Genomic DNA, 17,363 nt, shown 5'->3' with positions numbered 1-17,363 from the left:
CCATTGGGTTTGTGTAGCCCCTCACTCAGTATTTTTGTACCAGTGGAATCAGGTTGAAATTGACATCTAGGGCAGCCTGGAGGAGGTGGGGGAGAGACCATGAGGCCAGCGTTCAGGCTTGGAATAGGAGCGGGGCTGTCACCCTCTGGGGAAGTGAGAGGGAGATTAGTATTGTGTTTATGTAAACCTCGGTTTTGCCTCCTTATCCGCCGCTGGCTGGTTCCCTCCTGCACTGAGAACTTGGTGAAACAGCCACCCCAACTTGTCTTGTGTGTGTTGTTGTTTTTTTTCTAAAACACACATGGGACACACTCCCATGGGCATATCTAGATTACAGGCTGCGGCGCAGATAAATCAGGCTGTGGGTTGGGAGCAGTTCCCAGTGAAACTCTGCTTCTTTCTCTCCCACTCAAGAAAGCAGACCTCTACAAGTAAGTGTGAGACGTCCCTCTGTATCGCAGCCCTGGCACAGGACTCCAGCCTGTAATAGATGCCAAATAAATATTTACTAAGTGAAAGACAGCCTTGAATCCACACTAATTTGAGTTTTTAAAAAGTCATTCATAAACTCTAGCATTTTAACTATTAGTTAGCAATTATTCCCAATAAACCAGCAGGATTTTGTGATTGTGAACGAGGGTTGATTGTGTTGGTCAAAGGGAATATTTATTTGTTAGCCTTTTTATAGGCTCCTAAAGTAGTTTTAACTCTATAACTGATAAAGCCAAGTACAAGCTTATCAGTCCTGCCACTTGACTGTCAGCACTATGTAGATAAACTCACAGGGTTCCCAGAGAGGAACTTGAAGAGATTTCTTAAGCAGGAGACCTGGGGAGAGATATTTTTAATATTGCCCAATTACCATAGATCCATTGGGAGCTTAACTTATGCTGACAAATGCTTAATTTCAAGATACCAGACAAGTCATTATAAGATTCTGTACCAGACCCACATTTGGGGCATTTGTCACCACTGTTAGCCACTCAAAGCTGGAGTTGGGTCCAAATGGACCCAGCCCACTCTGTCACCTGAGGCACCTCAAGGGAAGGAAGTGGTATTTCATGAGGACTGAAGGGCAATTTTGCCTTGTCATCCAAATCTTTCTATTCTGGATGATTGTTTTTAATAAGAATTTTTTGAAATAAGGGTTTATGTATCACTTTTAAGAACAGCCTTAAATAGGCAGGCATATTTTAGTAAATATTTAAAAACTGTGGTGTAGAGATTGCCAATCAAATACAATAATGACAGTTATCACTCATCTGGCCTCCATGAGTTTGGAAGATTGGGAGTACTGGGGATGGATTTGGAGGGCAGCTCGGGGGCAGCAGAGAGCACCCTGCAGTGCAGCCATTCCTGGGAGAGCCTGCAGGTGTTAGGCATGGAGGTGGCGGTCTAGAGAGTTAGGGGACCCAGACAAGTACGTGCATGAGTGAACAGAGAGAATTTCAGAAACAGTGATGCAACAGAGGCAATTTGAGCAGAAGTAGTTGGATGTAGCCTTTGGTTATCAAGAGCATGAAAGAAGGAGCTAGAAAAAGCACTACAGAGAAGTGAGGCTCCCTTTCTCCCTGTAGGTGACCGCACTTTGTGCAATCTGGAGACAAAATATTGCATATCTTTTTTGTGGACTCAAGGGCATTTCCCAACTATTTTAGGTATGCCAGTTGGATACAATGAACTAAAAACTGATAACATTTCAACCTCAAGATATAATTTAATTATCCCTTTATACTTTATACTTCTTAATTCTAAATATGTTCATCTTGTTTTTTGAATAGAAAATGAAGGAAGTTGGTCTTAAGTTGGTTTTTAGAAACCTGTATGATCCAATGAGAGTCTGAAAGATGTTTACATTCCAAAGTACTAAAATTTCCCACTGCCCTGAAAAATCTGAGATGCATCGTTGTCACTATTCTATTCAATTATGGCTTCCAAATTACTATTTTACTCTTTCCCAAATTGTTGTTGGTAGGAAGAATGACTTCTGAAACAAATGGTATTTTGTTCAATATAGTTTGTAAAAAGGGCAGAGAAGTATTAGAATATTGATGAACCCCAAAATAGTGGTGATAAGTAAATAGGCAGCTGAGCAGTGACTCAGGAAGCGTGTCCAGAGAGAAGCTTGGAGCAACTCTCCTGTAAGGCAGACTTATCTCAAGTCGGGCCCCAGTAGAGGTAGTCCACTGTGTCCTTTGATGCCCTTGAATGTTTCAGTTCATCTTTCTAAAGAAGTACATCTTCAGCTAAAGTAGGAAGAAGTTTATTCCCTCCTGGAGAAAGCTGTCACCACATCTTGATGAACAGCAGAAGTGATTCAGCAAACCTCTCTGCCATTATTTGGGAAGAGGACTCCAGGGATCCACCCTCACTTGCTTTTTTGGGGGCAACTATATAGTCCCTTCCTCCAATAACACCCACCAAAAGAAGTATGAAGGTCAACATAATAAAATACTAACATGATATTTGCATTAAGTATTAAATGTAATATATTAAATGTAATAAGTGTGCTTCTCTCCATCCAGTTCTCAATTGTGTAGGGTTCTTCTGGGGGAAAACTGAAAACTTAATAAGGAAAATATGTCAATGAAGTATTCGAACAGATGAAAGCAGACTAGAATTGGTGTTTTGGAATTTTGTAGGTTTTTTTGGTTTGGTTTTGTTTTTGACCAAAGGTATATTAGGGACTTTGAAGAAAGCCTGGTATTTATTTTGAAATACATGTTGACTTCTAACTTTCAGAGCTGAACTGCCTAATCCTTGATCATCCCAGAATGAGTTTAGGAATTTGTAATCATTTCCTTTTTTACTACCCATACATCACTACCCATACATCACTAACCAGGTGGATTTAGAAGAATGAGCAGTCTGTGTGCTGAAAGAGAATGATGAGAACTTAGGGCCAACCTGAAATGTTCATGTTTATCAGTTAATCCTTCATGAACATTCGTGTATAGATGACATTAAAGATGGTCCTTCATGATACACAGAGGAGATAGACTCTCTCCCATAGTGCACATTTTTAAACAAAGATTCCAAATAGGGTAATAAAAATGGTTGGCATTTTATATTTTAATCCATGTTTTACATTAGGAGTTTCATGGGTATTTGCTCAGTGTTGAGGGGAAGGGTCAGTGTGTACAAATAAGACGAAGGATATCTGGCAAGATTGGGAACATGACCTTTTGCCCTCCACAGCCTGGGAAGCCTTACTGAATGCCCTCAATCTTAGCAGTTTATGGACTCGGTGTGAACTCTCCCCTCTGCATACAGAGCAGGGTTAGAGGTTAATGAATGAGTGCTCTCCCCACACAGGAGATCCTGTTCCATAGTGGGTTTCTAAGAAAGAGCTTTAAATGGAGTCAGAATAGGACCTGCGTGTTGCTTCCAAACTCTCTAAATCTTTTTGAAGGGATGGAGTTCAAAGATGACATCCTTCCACCAGAGGAGGAAGAGATGAGGCTCTTGTGCTGAAGATCTGGGCAGCTACTGCTGGCTCAGTATGTCTCAAAGCAGGGCCACATGGGAAACAAAGCAGGGGGAGGTCCTCGCTGCCCCCCATTCTTCTCTAGTAATCCCTTAAAAAATAATTGCAGACCCAAACCTCTGGCCTCCAGCACATTTTCCACTTGATTAGAGGCCTTTGTGAGGTAGGGAAAGACCTGCAGACTTGTACATTGTGCAGAGGCCTGAAATGTCCAGCTGGGATTTTTTTCCATCAAAAGGGGATTTTAGTAAAACCATTATCAGGGGCTTAAAGGAGAAAAGCTGTTGAGCTGCAAGTGGGGGAGATTAGCCTTAGCAGGTTTGCTTTGGGCACTAGTGGGAGGGTGGGAAGGTATTTGTAGCCCCTTGCACACAAGTGCCTTAGTTTCTCTGCAGGTTCCTGGCAGGTACCAAAGTTCGAATGGACACAGGAGTGGGAACTAAGGGGCTTGGGAAGGGCACAGGCGGCTTAAACTCTGGGCCATCAAGGGGAAGGCAACCCAAATCAGGGAGGATTGCAAGGTAATGTGTGAGTCCTGTTTGGTGGTGTGTAAGAGGCCGTAGACTTCCTGCTTCATTACAGGTTATGTGTGTCCATGTCACCTGGAATCCCCCCACCACAGCCCTCTCCGTGCCCCTCTTCACTCTCCACAGACGGCAATAGGAAATCAAGAACCCCAGAAGGGGCTGGTTACTTTAAAGAGCAAATGGATGCCTGTGTGGGCACCTTTGTTTTTGTGAGGGAGGGACTGAGAAGACAGAGGAAGGTTACGAAAACAGCAGCAGTGGCCGCCCAGTCTGCAAATAAGCGTCCAGGCGGTGTGGATTTGCGACTGTGCTCTCGGGTGAGGCTTTGGGGAATGTCACCTAAAATAGAATCTCTGTCTTCTGGGGATGACAAGAGCCGTCAGTTATACCTTCTGGGCCAGGACGGAGTGTGGGAGCCTGAGTTGTGGGGTTGGTGGGTGGTGTCGGTCACCGGAGCAGACTGCTGCCTGAAGGGCCTGTGTGAGGGCATCGCTCAGAGCCTGCCCTGGAAACACTTGCTTTCTGTTCCTCCCTGTAGACACTGTCGTCCTTGCTTGTTCCCTGTGAAAACGGGACAGTGGGTAAAACACAGCGTTCATCCTGGCTGCCATGGGCACATTGGAACACCGGTGGCTGAGGCGGGTGCAGGGTCTGAGCAGGACATTTCGGTCTGTGCTGCCATCATCCCCCACCCATTCCCTCATCACAGGTTCACCTCTGGCCAGCCTGGTGGCCTATTGGTTGAAATTTGTGTCTCAAGTCAGATTCAGACAACGAAAGAAAGAGAGCCTGTCTTCTTGAAACATGTGCATGCCCAGGCGAGCTGATCTTGAGACTGCAAATCGAAGAGCAGCCCTCCCAGTTCACCCTGAGGATCACTTTTAGGCATGGCTGGTGGTTCCTGGTCCCCACTCTCCCTCACTTAATTTTATGTACTGTGTCTTTATCCTCCTGGCTCCTCACCTGCCCTGTGCTTCCTCCTCCTCTGCTTCATGTGGAATGATAGATACATGGTCTCTTTTTCATTCCTCTACCTCCTCTTTTCTTTATTGGGGTTGTTTTCCCCAAATCTGTATTCATTTGGTATGGTCACTAACAATGGCATAGTTCAGCTGGGGTGTCCATAAAGCACCCAGGGACTTGTCTGCTTTTGTAAGACCTTCATGGATGGTGTCAGGAATGGCAACCTGCTTCATGTCTGGGCCCTGAGTTCCAGAAACTCATCCTTCCTCTCTTCTTCTCTAACCAGAACTGATCTTTGTATCACGGAGCTGATGAGCTGTGCCTCATACAGCTAATACAGCTTGGTAGGAGTTGCCACAGGGGATTTCCGTCTTCCACCTTCCACATTTTTATTCCATATTTGCCCCAAATGCCCTTTGGGTTCATGCTTTGATTCCCTGAGGCTAGGCTACTGAGTTGCAAGAGGGTAAGAGCCCAAAGGCCTTTCTTCCCTCATTGTGTATTTTATGGAATCTGGCCAAGTTGGCTCAGAAGTTTTTCTCTTTAATTTCTGCTACCTTTTCCTAAGGTCTATGTTCCATAGGAGGACTTTAAAGTGAGCAAACTTACTTCTTTATCAGGACCCTTAATCATTTTCAGTTTCATAGATACTCTTAGATTTTATAAAGTTGTTTCATCTGGGCAAATAAAGATACTAATTTTAATAATAAAAAATAGATACTCCTAAAATTTTTAAAATATTTTTGTTTTTCCTCAAAAGATCTTTAGAATTTTTCATCACAGACAATACACTTCCTATTTTTTGTAATAAACTAGCACTTTTGCTCTTGCTATTAAAATTGGTATCTTCACGTATGACTAAAAATTTTCCCCATTTGTTCCCTCATACTTCCCAAATATGACAATCTAACAGGATTTGAATGAGATGGTCTTTAAGAAAAAGGAGCTGATGTCTCATTCCCATGGCTACCCAAAGCAGAGAGCTGCTGGCTAAACCCAGAACCTTTATGAGGGGCTGCATCTGTTAACTTGCTCCAAAAAACAAAGTGCTCAGCACCTAGGTTCCTTTGAGTAGTTTCACTGATGTCTTAAAATTCCATTTCATCTTTTTGGCGACATGAAATTCCCTTCTGTTAAGTCTTACACCCTGGGGAAATTCTTTTTGGGGGTGTGCGGCAGGGGACTGAAGGTGGCCAGCGGGCATTAGTCAGAGGGAGGCTGTAGCGCCCCACTGGAAATAGCCAACTCACAGACAATGCTGCCGCCTGCTGACAAAACACAGGATTTGCAGACTTTGTGGATAAATAAATTTCATTTTTTCACTTTCCATCTTCCACATTGAAAAACAAACATTTAGTTTTGCATTAACTGTACATTTTCTTCCTCATAGTGGACCCTAAAATTGTCTTAATAACCTTGAGGTAAAGAAAAATACAAGGTGGGACTTCCAGCTCCTAAAACTGATGTGGGCACAATTCATAGCTGCATCACAATGGGAGGGTGAATTGTGTGAGCGGGTGGGAGGCGTTTTTTGGTTTTGGGGGGCGATGGGAGAGGTCAAGGAACAATCCAGGAGACAAAAATGATTTTCCACCCCTGCCTCTCAATAAAGTGTAGTGCTTGACCTCTATATCCTAACTTGCATGTACACATTTTTATTTCTAAAGTAAGCAGTGATGAGGCTGTGTGCTGAAACCCTGTGTCAGGCTTACGGTGGTGAATTTCTGCAGTTCCTCTTGTGATTGCACTGAGAATGAGACCTGCATGTATGGGGAAAAGGCCAGCTGCCTTCCTTTGGGTTACGCTGTTCTGATTGTCGCCATTTGACTCTGAGCTCAAGTGCAGACGCCACCTAGAGTTTGGGAGAACCAGTCATCTCTTCCAGGCTCAGAAAATGTGAAGGCCTCCTACAAGCTTCATGAAACTCAGGAGACCACAGAACCTGGCTGTACTGTTTTTACAGATTCCTAAAACAGTTTAAATTTGTGCGCTTGAAATGAACTAGAAGAATTGGAAATTGTCACTTTAATTTTGTCATTTTCATATTGTTTGCTAGTCCTTTTTTGGGGGGGGGGTAGTTCACAAAAGTGGGCTTTTGAGCTATGAAGCTAAGGTTTAAAATACTGAAGGCATCTAAGAACATTAAAAATCTGAGGGGTTTAACTATTGTAATCCTGTTCTTATTTTACCCATCTGTCTAAATTTAGCCTCGGTGATTTTACTAGATTCTTAGGAATGTCAGGACTCACCCTCCTCCCCAGCCCCCATTTAGAGACCACTTCTCAAAAAACAAACTGGAAGCAGGAGGCAGCTATTCCTGAGGTAAAGATTTCCTAAAGATAAATATTATGGATGTTTGTGGTAAACATTTTCATACCCTTTTTGTATGAGGAAAACAATGATTTCCAAGCCATATTGAGTAATTCCACGCTATTTATTAAAAAAATTAATCTAGTCTCAAAGATCTATTTTCCCACAGTCTAATTCCATTAACTTGGATCCATGATGAGTCATAATTATTGACAGACAGCTGTGTGCTAGACCTGATCCTTCTGGAGTGTGGATTACATAAATTGAGGAGTAATAAACATAAGAGGCTGCCTAATATTAACAAATTAGACCCTTTTACTCTTACTAGACAGGAGGGATTTGTAACTAAAACATCTGTGAAGTCAAGCCCTTTTATCCTTGCATGAAAAGTGTTCCCACACTCAATTCTACTTTATAAAAGGATTGCATGACATACACTTGTAAATGTCTTAAACGTGTGGAAGTTCTTAGCTTTGAGGCTATTACAAACCCAGACTTCCAGTGTTTGTACATCACATTACTGTTTGTCACAAAGCAGTGTTTTAGAAACTGGTTCAAGACCTCTGAGGATAACAGGTGACAGATCTGACACTACTAGCTACTTGGATACCCTATAGCCCATTTACCAACTTGTACTAGTTTTTGGCTTCTTGAATAGCCCTATATATAATGCTTGCAAAACATGTATATCTGTGTTTGCATAATTTAATAGTAGTAACTTTCAGCATTTGGAGTTTTTTGGGTTTTTTTTTTTTACTCCCAAAGAAAATATGCTCTGGTTCACCATTTTTCTGAAGCAAGGGATCAGGACAGCGCTTTGCAATGTCTCAGGGAAAGATCAAAGAGCTACCTGCATGTCGATCACTCTTGGATGTGGTCATTAAAGCCTGGAGCAGCCCTGGTTCTGATATTGACTCTTCATATCACCTAGGCAGGATCTTTTCACCCTTGCCAAGCCTCTTTCCCCATTTATGAAATTAAACGTACAATCCCTGCCAGATTTGGGAAAACAGAAACTTTGAGACAGAGAATTTAGTGTTATGACTAAATTCTTCCAGCAGACCACATTCACACCCCTAACAGTCTCACCTGGGTTTCTTTGCTGCTACTGGAGATCTCATTCTTCTCTTCTTTGTAATTGAGACTATTTTCCACTATCACAAATAAAAGCAAACTTACAAGAATATGTGGCATTTGTCTTTCAAACAATTCAAGTGCAAAAGTAATGCAATAATAAAAGCTTGCCTTAAAAAAAAAAAGTACTTTTTTGGGTTAACAAACAGCAGGCAGGGGAATCCCACTTCTACTCGGTTTTATTTGAGGGGATGCTAAACATACCCCAGCTCTAGTGCTGCGCAGTTGAGACCTCAAGCTTACTTTCTCATGCACTTGGACTAGAAGACTTGGCTTTACCTAGCACCCAATGTGCTGGGTGGGCATAGGCACCACCACCAGGTGAAATCAGAGCAATCCTTGGAAAAGAGAAAAAGACTGAAACTGATCATCTGTGGACATTTAAACTTGCCAGTTGTCTAGAAATACCCCTTTTTTACCCAAGACTGAGAGTATACATATGGTCTTAGTCTGAGTGTGCACTTACCTTTGATAAGGTCTAAATTATTAATAGTTGGCACTGATCCAAGTATGAATGTTTCATGTTTCACAACATTCAGTTTTCAAAAGATTTGCTACCTAATATTTGAATACATACGTGGATGAAAGTGAGATAAATGTGTGGTCTAAGCATCAGCTTAAGTTTGTAGCCTTTTTTCCCCCAAATTTTTTTTTCCAATTTCGAATCCTGTGCTTTACACATGATACACATTAATAATAAAAAGCCTTACCCCTGATTCCTCAGGGGTTCACAGTGGCACAAAATTTAGGTCTTGCCCTCTAGTAAAGGGATATAATTAACATTTAAAAGGGAGCAGTGTTTGATGCAGGGAAGAGAAAGACAACAGAGGGGACAACTCCTAGATGGCTTTCTACAGCCCCCGTCCACAGCAGAGCAGCCAGGGGCTCTCAGGGACTGGGAAAAGCTGGTTGTCAGAAGCTACATGAGGTCTTGGTTTTGTTTCACTAATCTGATGTTTTACTCAAAAGACTCTTACACTTGGAAACAGTGGTCCCTGGAGGCCCCTACCCTTACCCCTTTGATAACCTGGGCTCGAATTCTCTAAGCCCAAGTGAAAGGTTTTCCATCCCAAGACCAGCATCTACCTAGTAACCACTGCAGGAAGCAGCAGGATTTGGGTAAAAGCCAGTCTCAATTTATATATCATGTGTCCTTATTGAAGACAGTTCTTACCTTTATAAAGAAACTCCATTAACAGGAACATTTGCTTCTTCAGGTCCTTGTTCTTGATTTAAATCATGAAAGAATATGAACAGTTTCAGTTTCCTTAACTATTTAAGGATGTACTGTAAGTTAGGCAAGCATCCTTGTCCCTGTTAGCAAATGTGGAATCAATCAAGTGGGCCCTCCCCCGCCTTAGGACTGAGGAATTCAGCAGGAAGGAGTCCATAGCTGAGAGAATTATGTAACACGCCCAGCTCTCTTAGCTAGAGGCCCACCATGGTCCTTAGGGGCTGAGAAACTGTCTGAACCCCACAGTTAAATTTATAAATAATCTTTTCAATACAGACCTTACAGGGCTACTGCCCGATAAGACTTAGAAAAGAAAGGTATGTGGAACCCTGTCTTAACTACTACCCAAAGAGTTTCTCTTGAGGTTTATTAATTTTAGATGATAAAGTTTACAGACTTCCTATTTTGGTTTTTCAGTTCTGAAGTTTTAGCAAATACCTGAACCAGGTTTTTTCTGTTATTCTTAAATTACCCTTGACTTTTAACTTTTGTACCACCCACAAAATATGTATCAACTCATTTTCTTTAGTGCATCTATTCTTTAAAAGCATGTTCCATGCTTGTAGGTATGGTGGAGATTGAACCCCCTATGTCCTGCAGCATAAGCATGTCCACACTATTTAAATAGCTTCCACTCCTGTGAGGTTTCCTTACTGGGAACCAAGGTATGATAATAACTAAATCTCCTCATAGAGCAGAAGGGAGCTGGACTTCAGAAATGGACCTGGTTTGAGTTCTGGCTCCCCTCAACCAGTAGTGGGGTAACTTAAGGGGAATAGTATACTGTATTGGAAAAGCATAACTCTTTCAGCAGGTTGCTTTGAGGACTAAAAGGAGAAGTACCATGCAAAGCACACTACAGGTTCTCAAAACATATTCCTTTTCTCCTATCCAAAAAGGTTGAGAGATAAGTTAACCTTGACTGATGAAAGTGGTTTATTCATCTTTCCCAGAGACACTGCAGATATATTAACTATGCCTAGTTCAGGATGAGGACACTAGGCTCAGGATCTTTAACTTTCAAATATTAATTTACCAACCTTTTGTCAAGCTTGTATTTAACCTTTAAAGTAAAAACTAAACAAAACAGAGAAGCATAAAACCCTTCCAGTTACAGTTGGTAGGATTATTTGGGGTATTAAAATAAAGACTGTGGCCCTAACCGGTTTGGCTCAGTGGATAGAGTGTCGGCCTGTGGACTGAAGGGTCCCGGGTTCGATTCCGGTCAAGAGCATGTACCTTGGTTGCGGGCACATCCCCAGTAGGAGGTGTGCAGGAGGCAGCTGATCAATGTTTCTCTCTCATCGATGTTTCTAACTCTCTATCCCTTTCCCTTCCTCTCTGTAAAAAATCAATAAAATATATTTTTAAAAAAATGAAGACTGTGAGCAGAGCCTAGGACTTAGGAGGTGCCCACATTTTTATTGACAATCTGTACAGCCATGCAGTCTCGTGGAAAAAGAAAAACAGTCGAAGAACCTACAGTTTATGTGACCTTCATGTATAGTAGTGTCAAATGCTAAATTAGAAAACTGACCCTAACTCAAAATCCCTACTTCTGACTAGGGTTCACACTCCCCCTGCACCCCCCTGCAGGCAGTAAGTACTGTAACCTAAAAGGGGAGAGAGCCACACCTTCCCCCAAAGAAAAGGAAGATGGATTTAGTGTCAGGCTCAATTAGACCCAATTATGAAGGCTCTTCAAAAAGGAACAATGCAGCTTTTGTGATATGCTCAAGCAGAAGGCTTGGACATTGTACAAAGCAATCTTATCCAGGAGAAACCGGGTTCTAGCTCTCTTCCTGGAAAGAGGTGCTTATCCAGGAAAGTTTTATACCACTCTTATCAGCTGTTGCTGGGATCGGTACTTTTTGTTTAAAAAAATTTTTCAGAAACAACTATGAAAGATCTATGTGAACCAGGAATATAAATTACTTCGCTGTTTGAGCAGCATTTATACTCTTCCATCTCCAAAGTCCAACCACAGAATGTCAGATTATTTAGTTATTGTCTATCAAAGGGAACGCTTTGCTAAAATTGTTGGTTTTCATTTATCTGCCCCTAAATACAGTCTTAAGAACCCTCACCCTCAGCGTTGGAAGTGCTTAAAATGCAAATGTACAAGAACTCCTGGCCAACCTCCCCATCCCCCAGCAAAGTGCTCAAATACAGCAGGCCTGGAGGAGAATGTTAAAAAGAGGGGTGGAACTGCCCTCCTCCTCTCCCTAGGACCCTCACTCACACTGAGAGATTCAGTATGCATGACTGAGCCAGCGAGCAAGGAAGCAGGGACAGCCCTCTTTTAACTTTTCTGAACAATGGCTTCAGTTCCCTTCAGCCTTCACCATTTCACATCCTCCCCACACCCACTCAAAGTGTAAAGAAACCCATCTTTCTTCCCCACTTCCATATCTCACGACCTATTTTTTGAACATCACCCCTAGATGTAATTTCCACCCAAAGAAAAATTGGCTACTCTGAGGAAACTGTGACTCTTACAAATCTGGTTTTTAAAAAAGTTTCATTTTGTTCAGTTTCTGTAAATTTCCATTTTGTTGACAGTTGAAAACCAAATTATATAAATCTCCAATCTCACCATATTTCTAAAAACAAAACATTTAGATGTCAGTAGTAAACCTTATACAGATACATTTTTAACCATGAGCTTACTCATAGCACATAGGACACACCGAAGTCTATGTCTTATTTCCTTTTACTTGAAAGCACACAAACAGCACCTCTGACTTTGGCATGTACCCAAACACACTGCCTTCAAAATAATTCACAGATACAAGGGTTTTTTTTGTGTGTGTTTTTTTTTTCAAAAACATACTTCATATTTCCTCTTTTATTATATAAATATCAGTTTAACCTTTTACTGTAAGAATATAAACGTTTTAAGAGGATCTTTGTTATTATTTATACAAATTCACAAACAGTACAATTAATTGATAAAGGTCTCTGGGTTTCTTTTAACTCCATGGTCTCGAATGTTGCTGTGGAGGATTCTAAAAAAAACAAACAAAAAAATCCAACAAAAATATACATCCTACTGAAAAGCGATTTTTTTTAAAGCCACAAGTCCCAACCCCCACCAAAATAAAGTCATCTACTCCTCCATTTAGAAACAGAATTTTTAAAACCCATAAACTCCCATTTTATTAACAGAACAGAGATAAGACATGAATTTCAGTCTCCTCCCCTTCACATTATAGCCCCAGGGGCTCTGCAGGCCAACTCTGCTCCTCTGCTTCCAACAGGAAGCCTCACTGTATGACCTTTTTTTGTGAGGAAACTTGGAAGAGGGTGAGGGTAGGGCAGAATTTGCATATATAATAATAATTTTCAAGACAATCTGCATCTCAAACAAACAAAACAGTCCAAACTCTCATTTCTCCCACACATTTGTGCTATAAATTAAGTCAAGATTTAGGAACGTCGTTGGGCTCTCAAATCCCAATGGACAAAGAGAAAAATAATTATAGCCAAAATGTGGAAGTGGGACATACTGGATGGATGGGGTGGGGAAGAAGCCAAAACAAAAAAGACACAAACGCAATGGGCATCTTTCCAGTCTAGGCACAAAAATGTTTTAGTCTCAAAATATCTCTCTTGTAGAATTCCAGGGCTTCAGAGAAAAAAGTAAACTAAAACGAGGTAGCCAGACATATATATATATATAAAATTTATATATATATAATATATAGAATATATTCAGCAGAAAAAAAGGACCATGATTTCAAATCTCTTAAAAAAAAGAAAAAAAAGGACAATAAAAAAATGAAATGAGCATGAATAGCAGAGTACTGTAAAAAGAGAAATGATGAGAAGAGACTGGGATTAGCTACAAAGTGGAAGAAGGGTGAAAAGGCCGTTGTAGTTGGGTTTGATTTCATACATTTCAAAATAAAAACCAGATCACAGTATTCAAATGAAAGCTTAAGTGAAGGCAGACATTTTCTTCAACTCCCCAGGGTCAAAGGACTAGTTACTCCCCACCCCCACCCCCATTTTGAAATGCAGCGCAGTGGGGATACAGTAGCTCAATCGGCCCCTCCATTCCCCAGTAGAGAGAAGTGGATAGGTAAGTAGCTGAGTCCCTCTCTTCATCCTCAGGGAAAAAGAGAGGGGAGTACGGTAGGGGTAGCAGAGGAACCCCCAAAAGCAATGAATGGGCATGTAAGCGGGCAGGGATGCTGGAGGAGGGAGGAGAAAATGAGCCTGAGGCTTCGTGTCACTGTCCCATCTCATCCACTGCAATGATCAACGAATAAGTGTGCATGTGGAGTTGAGAGTGCAGGGAGGGTGGTGGTGACAGGATGATGAAGAGGGCGGGACAAGGGGAGTTGATGCTGCCACCCTCACCTGACCTTCTCACTGTCCGTCATCTGCCAGAGTCCCAGGTTGAGTACCTTGAGGCAGGGCAGCTGTGTGATGCGCTCCAGGCCGCGCTTGGTGATTCGGGTACAGCCATACAGGTCTATGCCAGTGAGCTGGCTCAGGTGCTCAGCAATCAGCTCCAGGCCCTTGTCTGTGATGCGCACACACTGCCCTATGTTGAGCGTGCGCAGCCCGTGCATCTGCCGCACCATGCGGTTGATGCCATCATCGCTGATATGGCAGGAGCAGAGGGAGAGAGACTTGAGGCCGTCCAGCCCCTGCGCTATGTAAGCCAGACTCTGGTCCCCCACCTTGTCACAGAAGGACACATCCAGTCCCGAGAGGCGCAGGCTGCCCATGGCCAGATGCATGATGCCCGTGTCACTGATGTTGTCGCAGGAGCGCAGGTTAAGGCTGCGAAGGCTGCCCATGTGCGACAGGTGCAGGAGGCCCGCGTCGGAGATTCCTCCGCAGAAGCTGAGGTTGAGGAGCCTCAGGCCCGTCAGACCCCGGGAGATGTGCTTGAGAGAGAGATCGGTGAGCTTCTGGCAATCCTGCAGCGTGAGCTGCTCCAGGCCCAGGCAGCCCTCCGCCGCGCTGCGCGTCATGCCGGCCAGGTGCCCGATGCCCACATCCGAGAGGTGGCGGCAGCTGCGAAGATTAAGGCTCTTGAGGCGCTGCAGGCCCCAGGCGATGAGCAGCAGGCCGGTGTTGGTGATGTTGCTGCAGCCCCCCAGCTCCAGCACCTCCAGGCCCTTGAGGTACTGGGCGATGCGGCCCAGGCTGCTGTCGGTGATCTGCTTGCAGAGGCTCAGGTTCAGGGCGCGCAGGGAGCTGATCTCCTGCACAAACGCGTGGCCCAGTCCGTTGTCGGTGAGGTTGTAGCAGCCACTCAGGTTGAGGCTCTCGATGTTGGCCATGCCCTGGATCACGTAGCTGAGGCTGCGGCGGAGGCTCAGGATCTGCACCCGGCGGATGCCCCGGGCTTTTTTTTAAAGCCACAAGTCCCAACCCCCACCAAAATAAAGTCATCTACTCCTCCATTTAGAAACAGAATTTTTAAAACCCATAAACTCCCATTTTATTAACAGAACAGAGATAAGACATGAATTTCAGTCTCCTCCCCTTCACATTATAGCCCCAGGGGCTCTGCAGGCCAACTCTGCTCCTCTGCTTCCAACAGGAAGCCTCACTGTATGACCTTTTTTTGTGAGGAAACTTGGAAGAGGGTGAGGGTAGGGCAGAATTTGCATATATAATAATAATTTTCAAGACAATCTGCATCTCAAACAAACAAAACAGTCCAAACTCTCATTTCTCCCACACATTTGTGCTATAAATTAAGTCAAGATTTAGGAACGTCGTTGGGCTCTCAAATCCCAATGGACAAAGAGAAAAATAATTATAGCCAAAATGTGGAAGTGGGACATACTGGATGGATGGGGTGGGGAAGAAGCCAAAACAAAAAAGACACAAACGCAATGGGCATCTTTCCAGTCTAGGCACAAAAATGTTTTAGTCTCAAAATATCTCTCTTGTAGAATTCCAGGGCTTCAGAGAAAAAAGTAAACTAAAACGAGGTAGCCAGACATATATATATATATAAAATTTATATATATATAATATATAGAATATATTCAGCAGAAAAAAAGGACCATGATTTCAAATCTCTTAAAAAAAAGAAAAAAAAGGACAATAAAAAAATGAAATGAGCATGAATAGCAGAGTACTGTAAAAAGAGAAATGATGAGAAGAGACTGGGATTAGCTACAAAGTGGAAGAAGGGTGAAAAGGCCGTTGTAGTTGGGTTTGATTTCATACATTTCAAAATAAAAACCAGATCACAGTATTCAAATGAAAGCTTAAGTGAAGGCAGACATTTTCTTCAACTCCCCAGGGTCAAAGGACTAGTTACTCCCCACCCCCACCCCCATTTTGAAATGCAGCGCAGTGGGGATACAGTAGCTCAATCGGCCCCTCCATTCCCCAGTAGAGAGAAGTGGATAGGTAAGTAGCTGAGTCCCTCTCTTCATCCTCAGGGAAAAAGAGAGGGGAGTACGGTAGGGGTAGCAGAGGAACCCCCAAAAGCAATGAATGGGCATGTAAGCGGGCAGGGATGCTGGAGGAGGGAGGAGAAAATGAGCCTGAGGCTTCGTGTCACTGTCCCATCTCATCCACTGCAATGATCAACGAATAAGTGTGCATGTGGAGTTGAGAGTGCAGGGAGGGTGGTGGTGACAGGATGATGAAGAGGGCGGGACAAGGGGAGTTGATGCTGCCACCCTCACCTGACCTTCTCACTGTCCGTCATCTGCCAGAGTCCCAGGTTGAGTACCTTGAGGCAGGGCAGCTGTGTGATGCGCTCCAGGCCGCGCTTGGTGATTCGGGTACAGCCATACAGGTCTATGCCAGTGAGCTGGCTCAGGTGCTCAGCAATCAGCTCCAGGCCCTTGTCTGTGATGCGCACACACTGCCCTATGTTGAGCGTGCGCAGCCCGTGCATCTGCCGCACCATGCGGTTGATGCCATCATCGCTGATATGGCAGGAGCAGAGGGAGAGAGACTTGAGGCCGTCCAGCCCCTGCGCTATGTAAGCCAGACTCTGGTCCCCCACCTTGTCACAGAAGGACACATCCAGTCCCGAGAGGCGCAGGCTGCCCATGGCCAGATGCATGATGCCCGTGTCACTGATGTTGTCGCAGGAGCGCAGGTTAAGGCTGCGAAGGCTGCCCATGTGCGACAGGTGCAGGAGGCCCGCGTCGGAGATTCCTCCGCAGAAGCTGAGGTTGAGGAGCCTCAGGCCCGTCAGACCCCGGGAGATGTGCTTGAGAGAGAGATCGGTGAGCTTCTGGCAATCCTGCAGCGTGAGCTGCTCCAGGCCCAGGCAGCCCTCCGCCGCGCTGCGCGTCATGCCGGCCAGGTGCCCGATGCCCACATCCGAGAGGTGGCGGCAGCTGCGAAGATTAAGGCTCTTGAGGCGCTGCAGGCCCCAGGCGATGAGCAGCAGGCCGGTGTTGGTGATGTTGCTGCAGCCCCCCAGCTCCAGCACCTCCAGGCCCTTGAGGTACTGGGCGATGCGGCCCAGGCTGCTGTCGGTGATCTGCTTGCAGAGGCTCAGGTTCAGGGCGCGCAGGGAGCTGATCTCCTGCACAAACGCGTGGCCCAGTCCGTTGTCGGTGAGGTTGTAGCAGCCACTCAGGTTGAGGCTCTCGATGTTGGCCATGCCCTGGATCACGTAACTGAGGCTGCGGCGGAGGCTCAGGATCTGCACCCGGCGGATGCCCCGGGCCTGCAGGCTGGGGAACAGCGACGGGTTGGCCCGGCGCAG

The 17,363-nt window shown here is 44.2% G+C and overlaps 2 protein-coding genes across 2 annotated transcripts in view; one reads left to right on the top strand and one right to left on the bottom strand.

Moving 5' to 3' along the window:
* Window positions 1-17,363, top strand: part of WNT5B (wingless-type MMTV integration site family, member 5B) — a 132,223-nt gene that overhangs the window by 25,861 nt on the left and 88,999 nt on the right. The window lies entirely within an intron of this gene.
* Window positions 12,453-17,357, bottom strand: FBXL14 (F-box and leucine-rich repeat protein 14). Its single transcript, XM_014539434.1, has 3 exons — window positions 17,301-17,357; window positions 14,021-14,997; window positions 12,453-12,663 (listed from the first exon to the last, which is right to left on the bottom strand). Exons 2-3 carry the CDS (start codon window positions 14,953-14,955, stop codon window positions 12,600-12,602), a joined length of 999 nt encoding a protein of 332 aa, XP_014394920.1. The 5' UTR covers window positions 14,956-14,997; window positions 17,301-17,357; the 3' UTR covers window positions 12,453-12,599.

The sequence above is a fragment of the Myotis brandtii genome, unplaced genomic scaffold, assembly GCF_000412655.1.
Source record: "Myotis brandtii unplaced genomic scaffold, ASM41265v1 scaffold216, whole genome shotgun sequence".
Taxonomy (NCBI): domain Eukaryota; kingdom Metazoa; phylum Chordata; class Mammalia; order Chiroptera; family Vespertilionidae; genus Myotis; species Myotis brandtii.
Note: the sequence above shows the minus strand (reverse complement) of the source record. Positions and strands in the feature narration are given on the sequence as shown.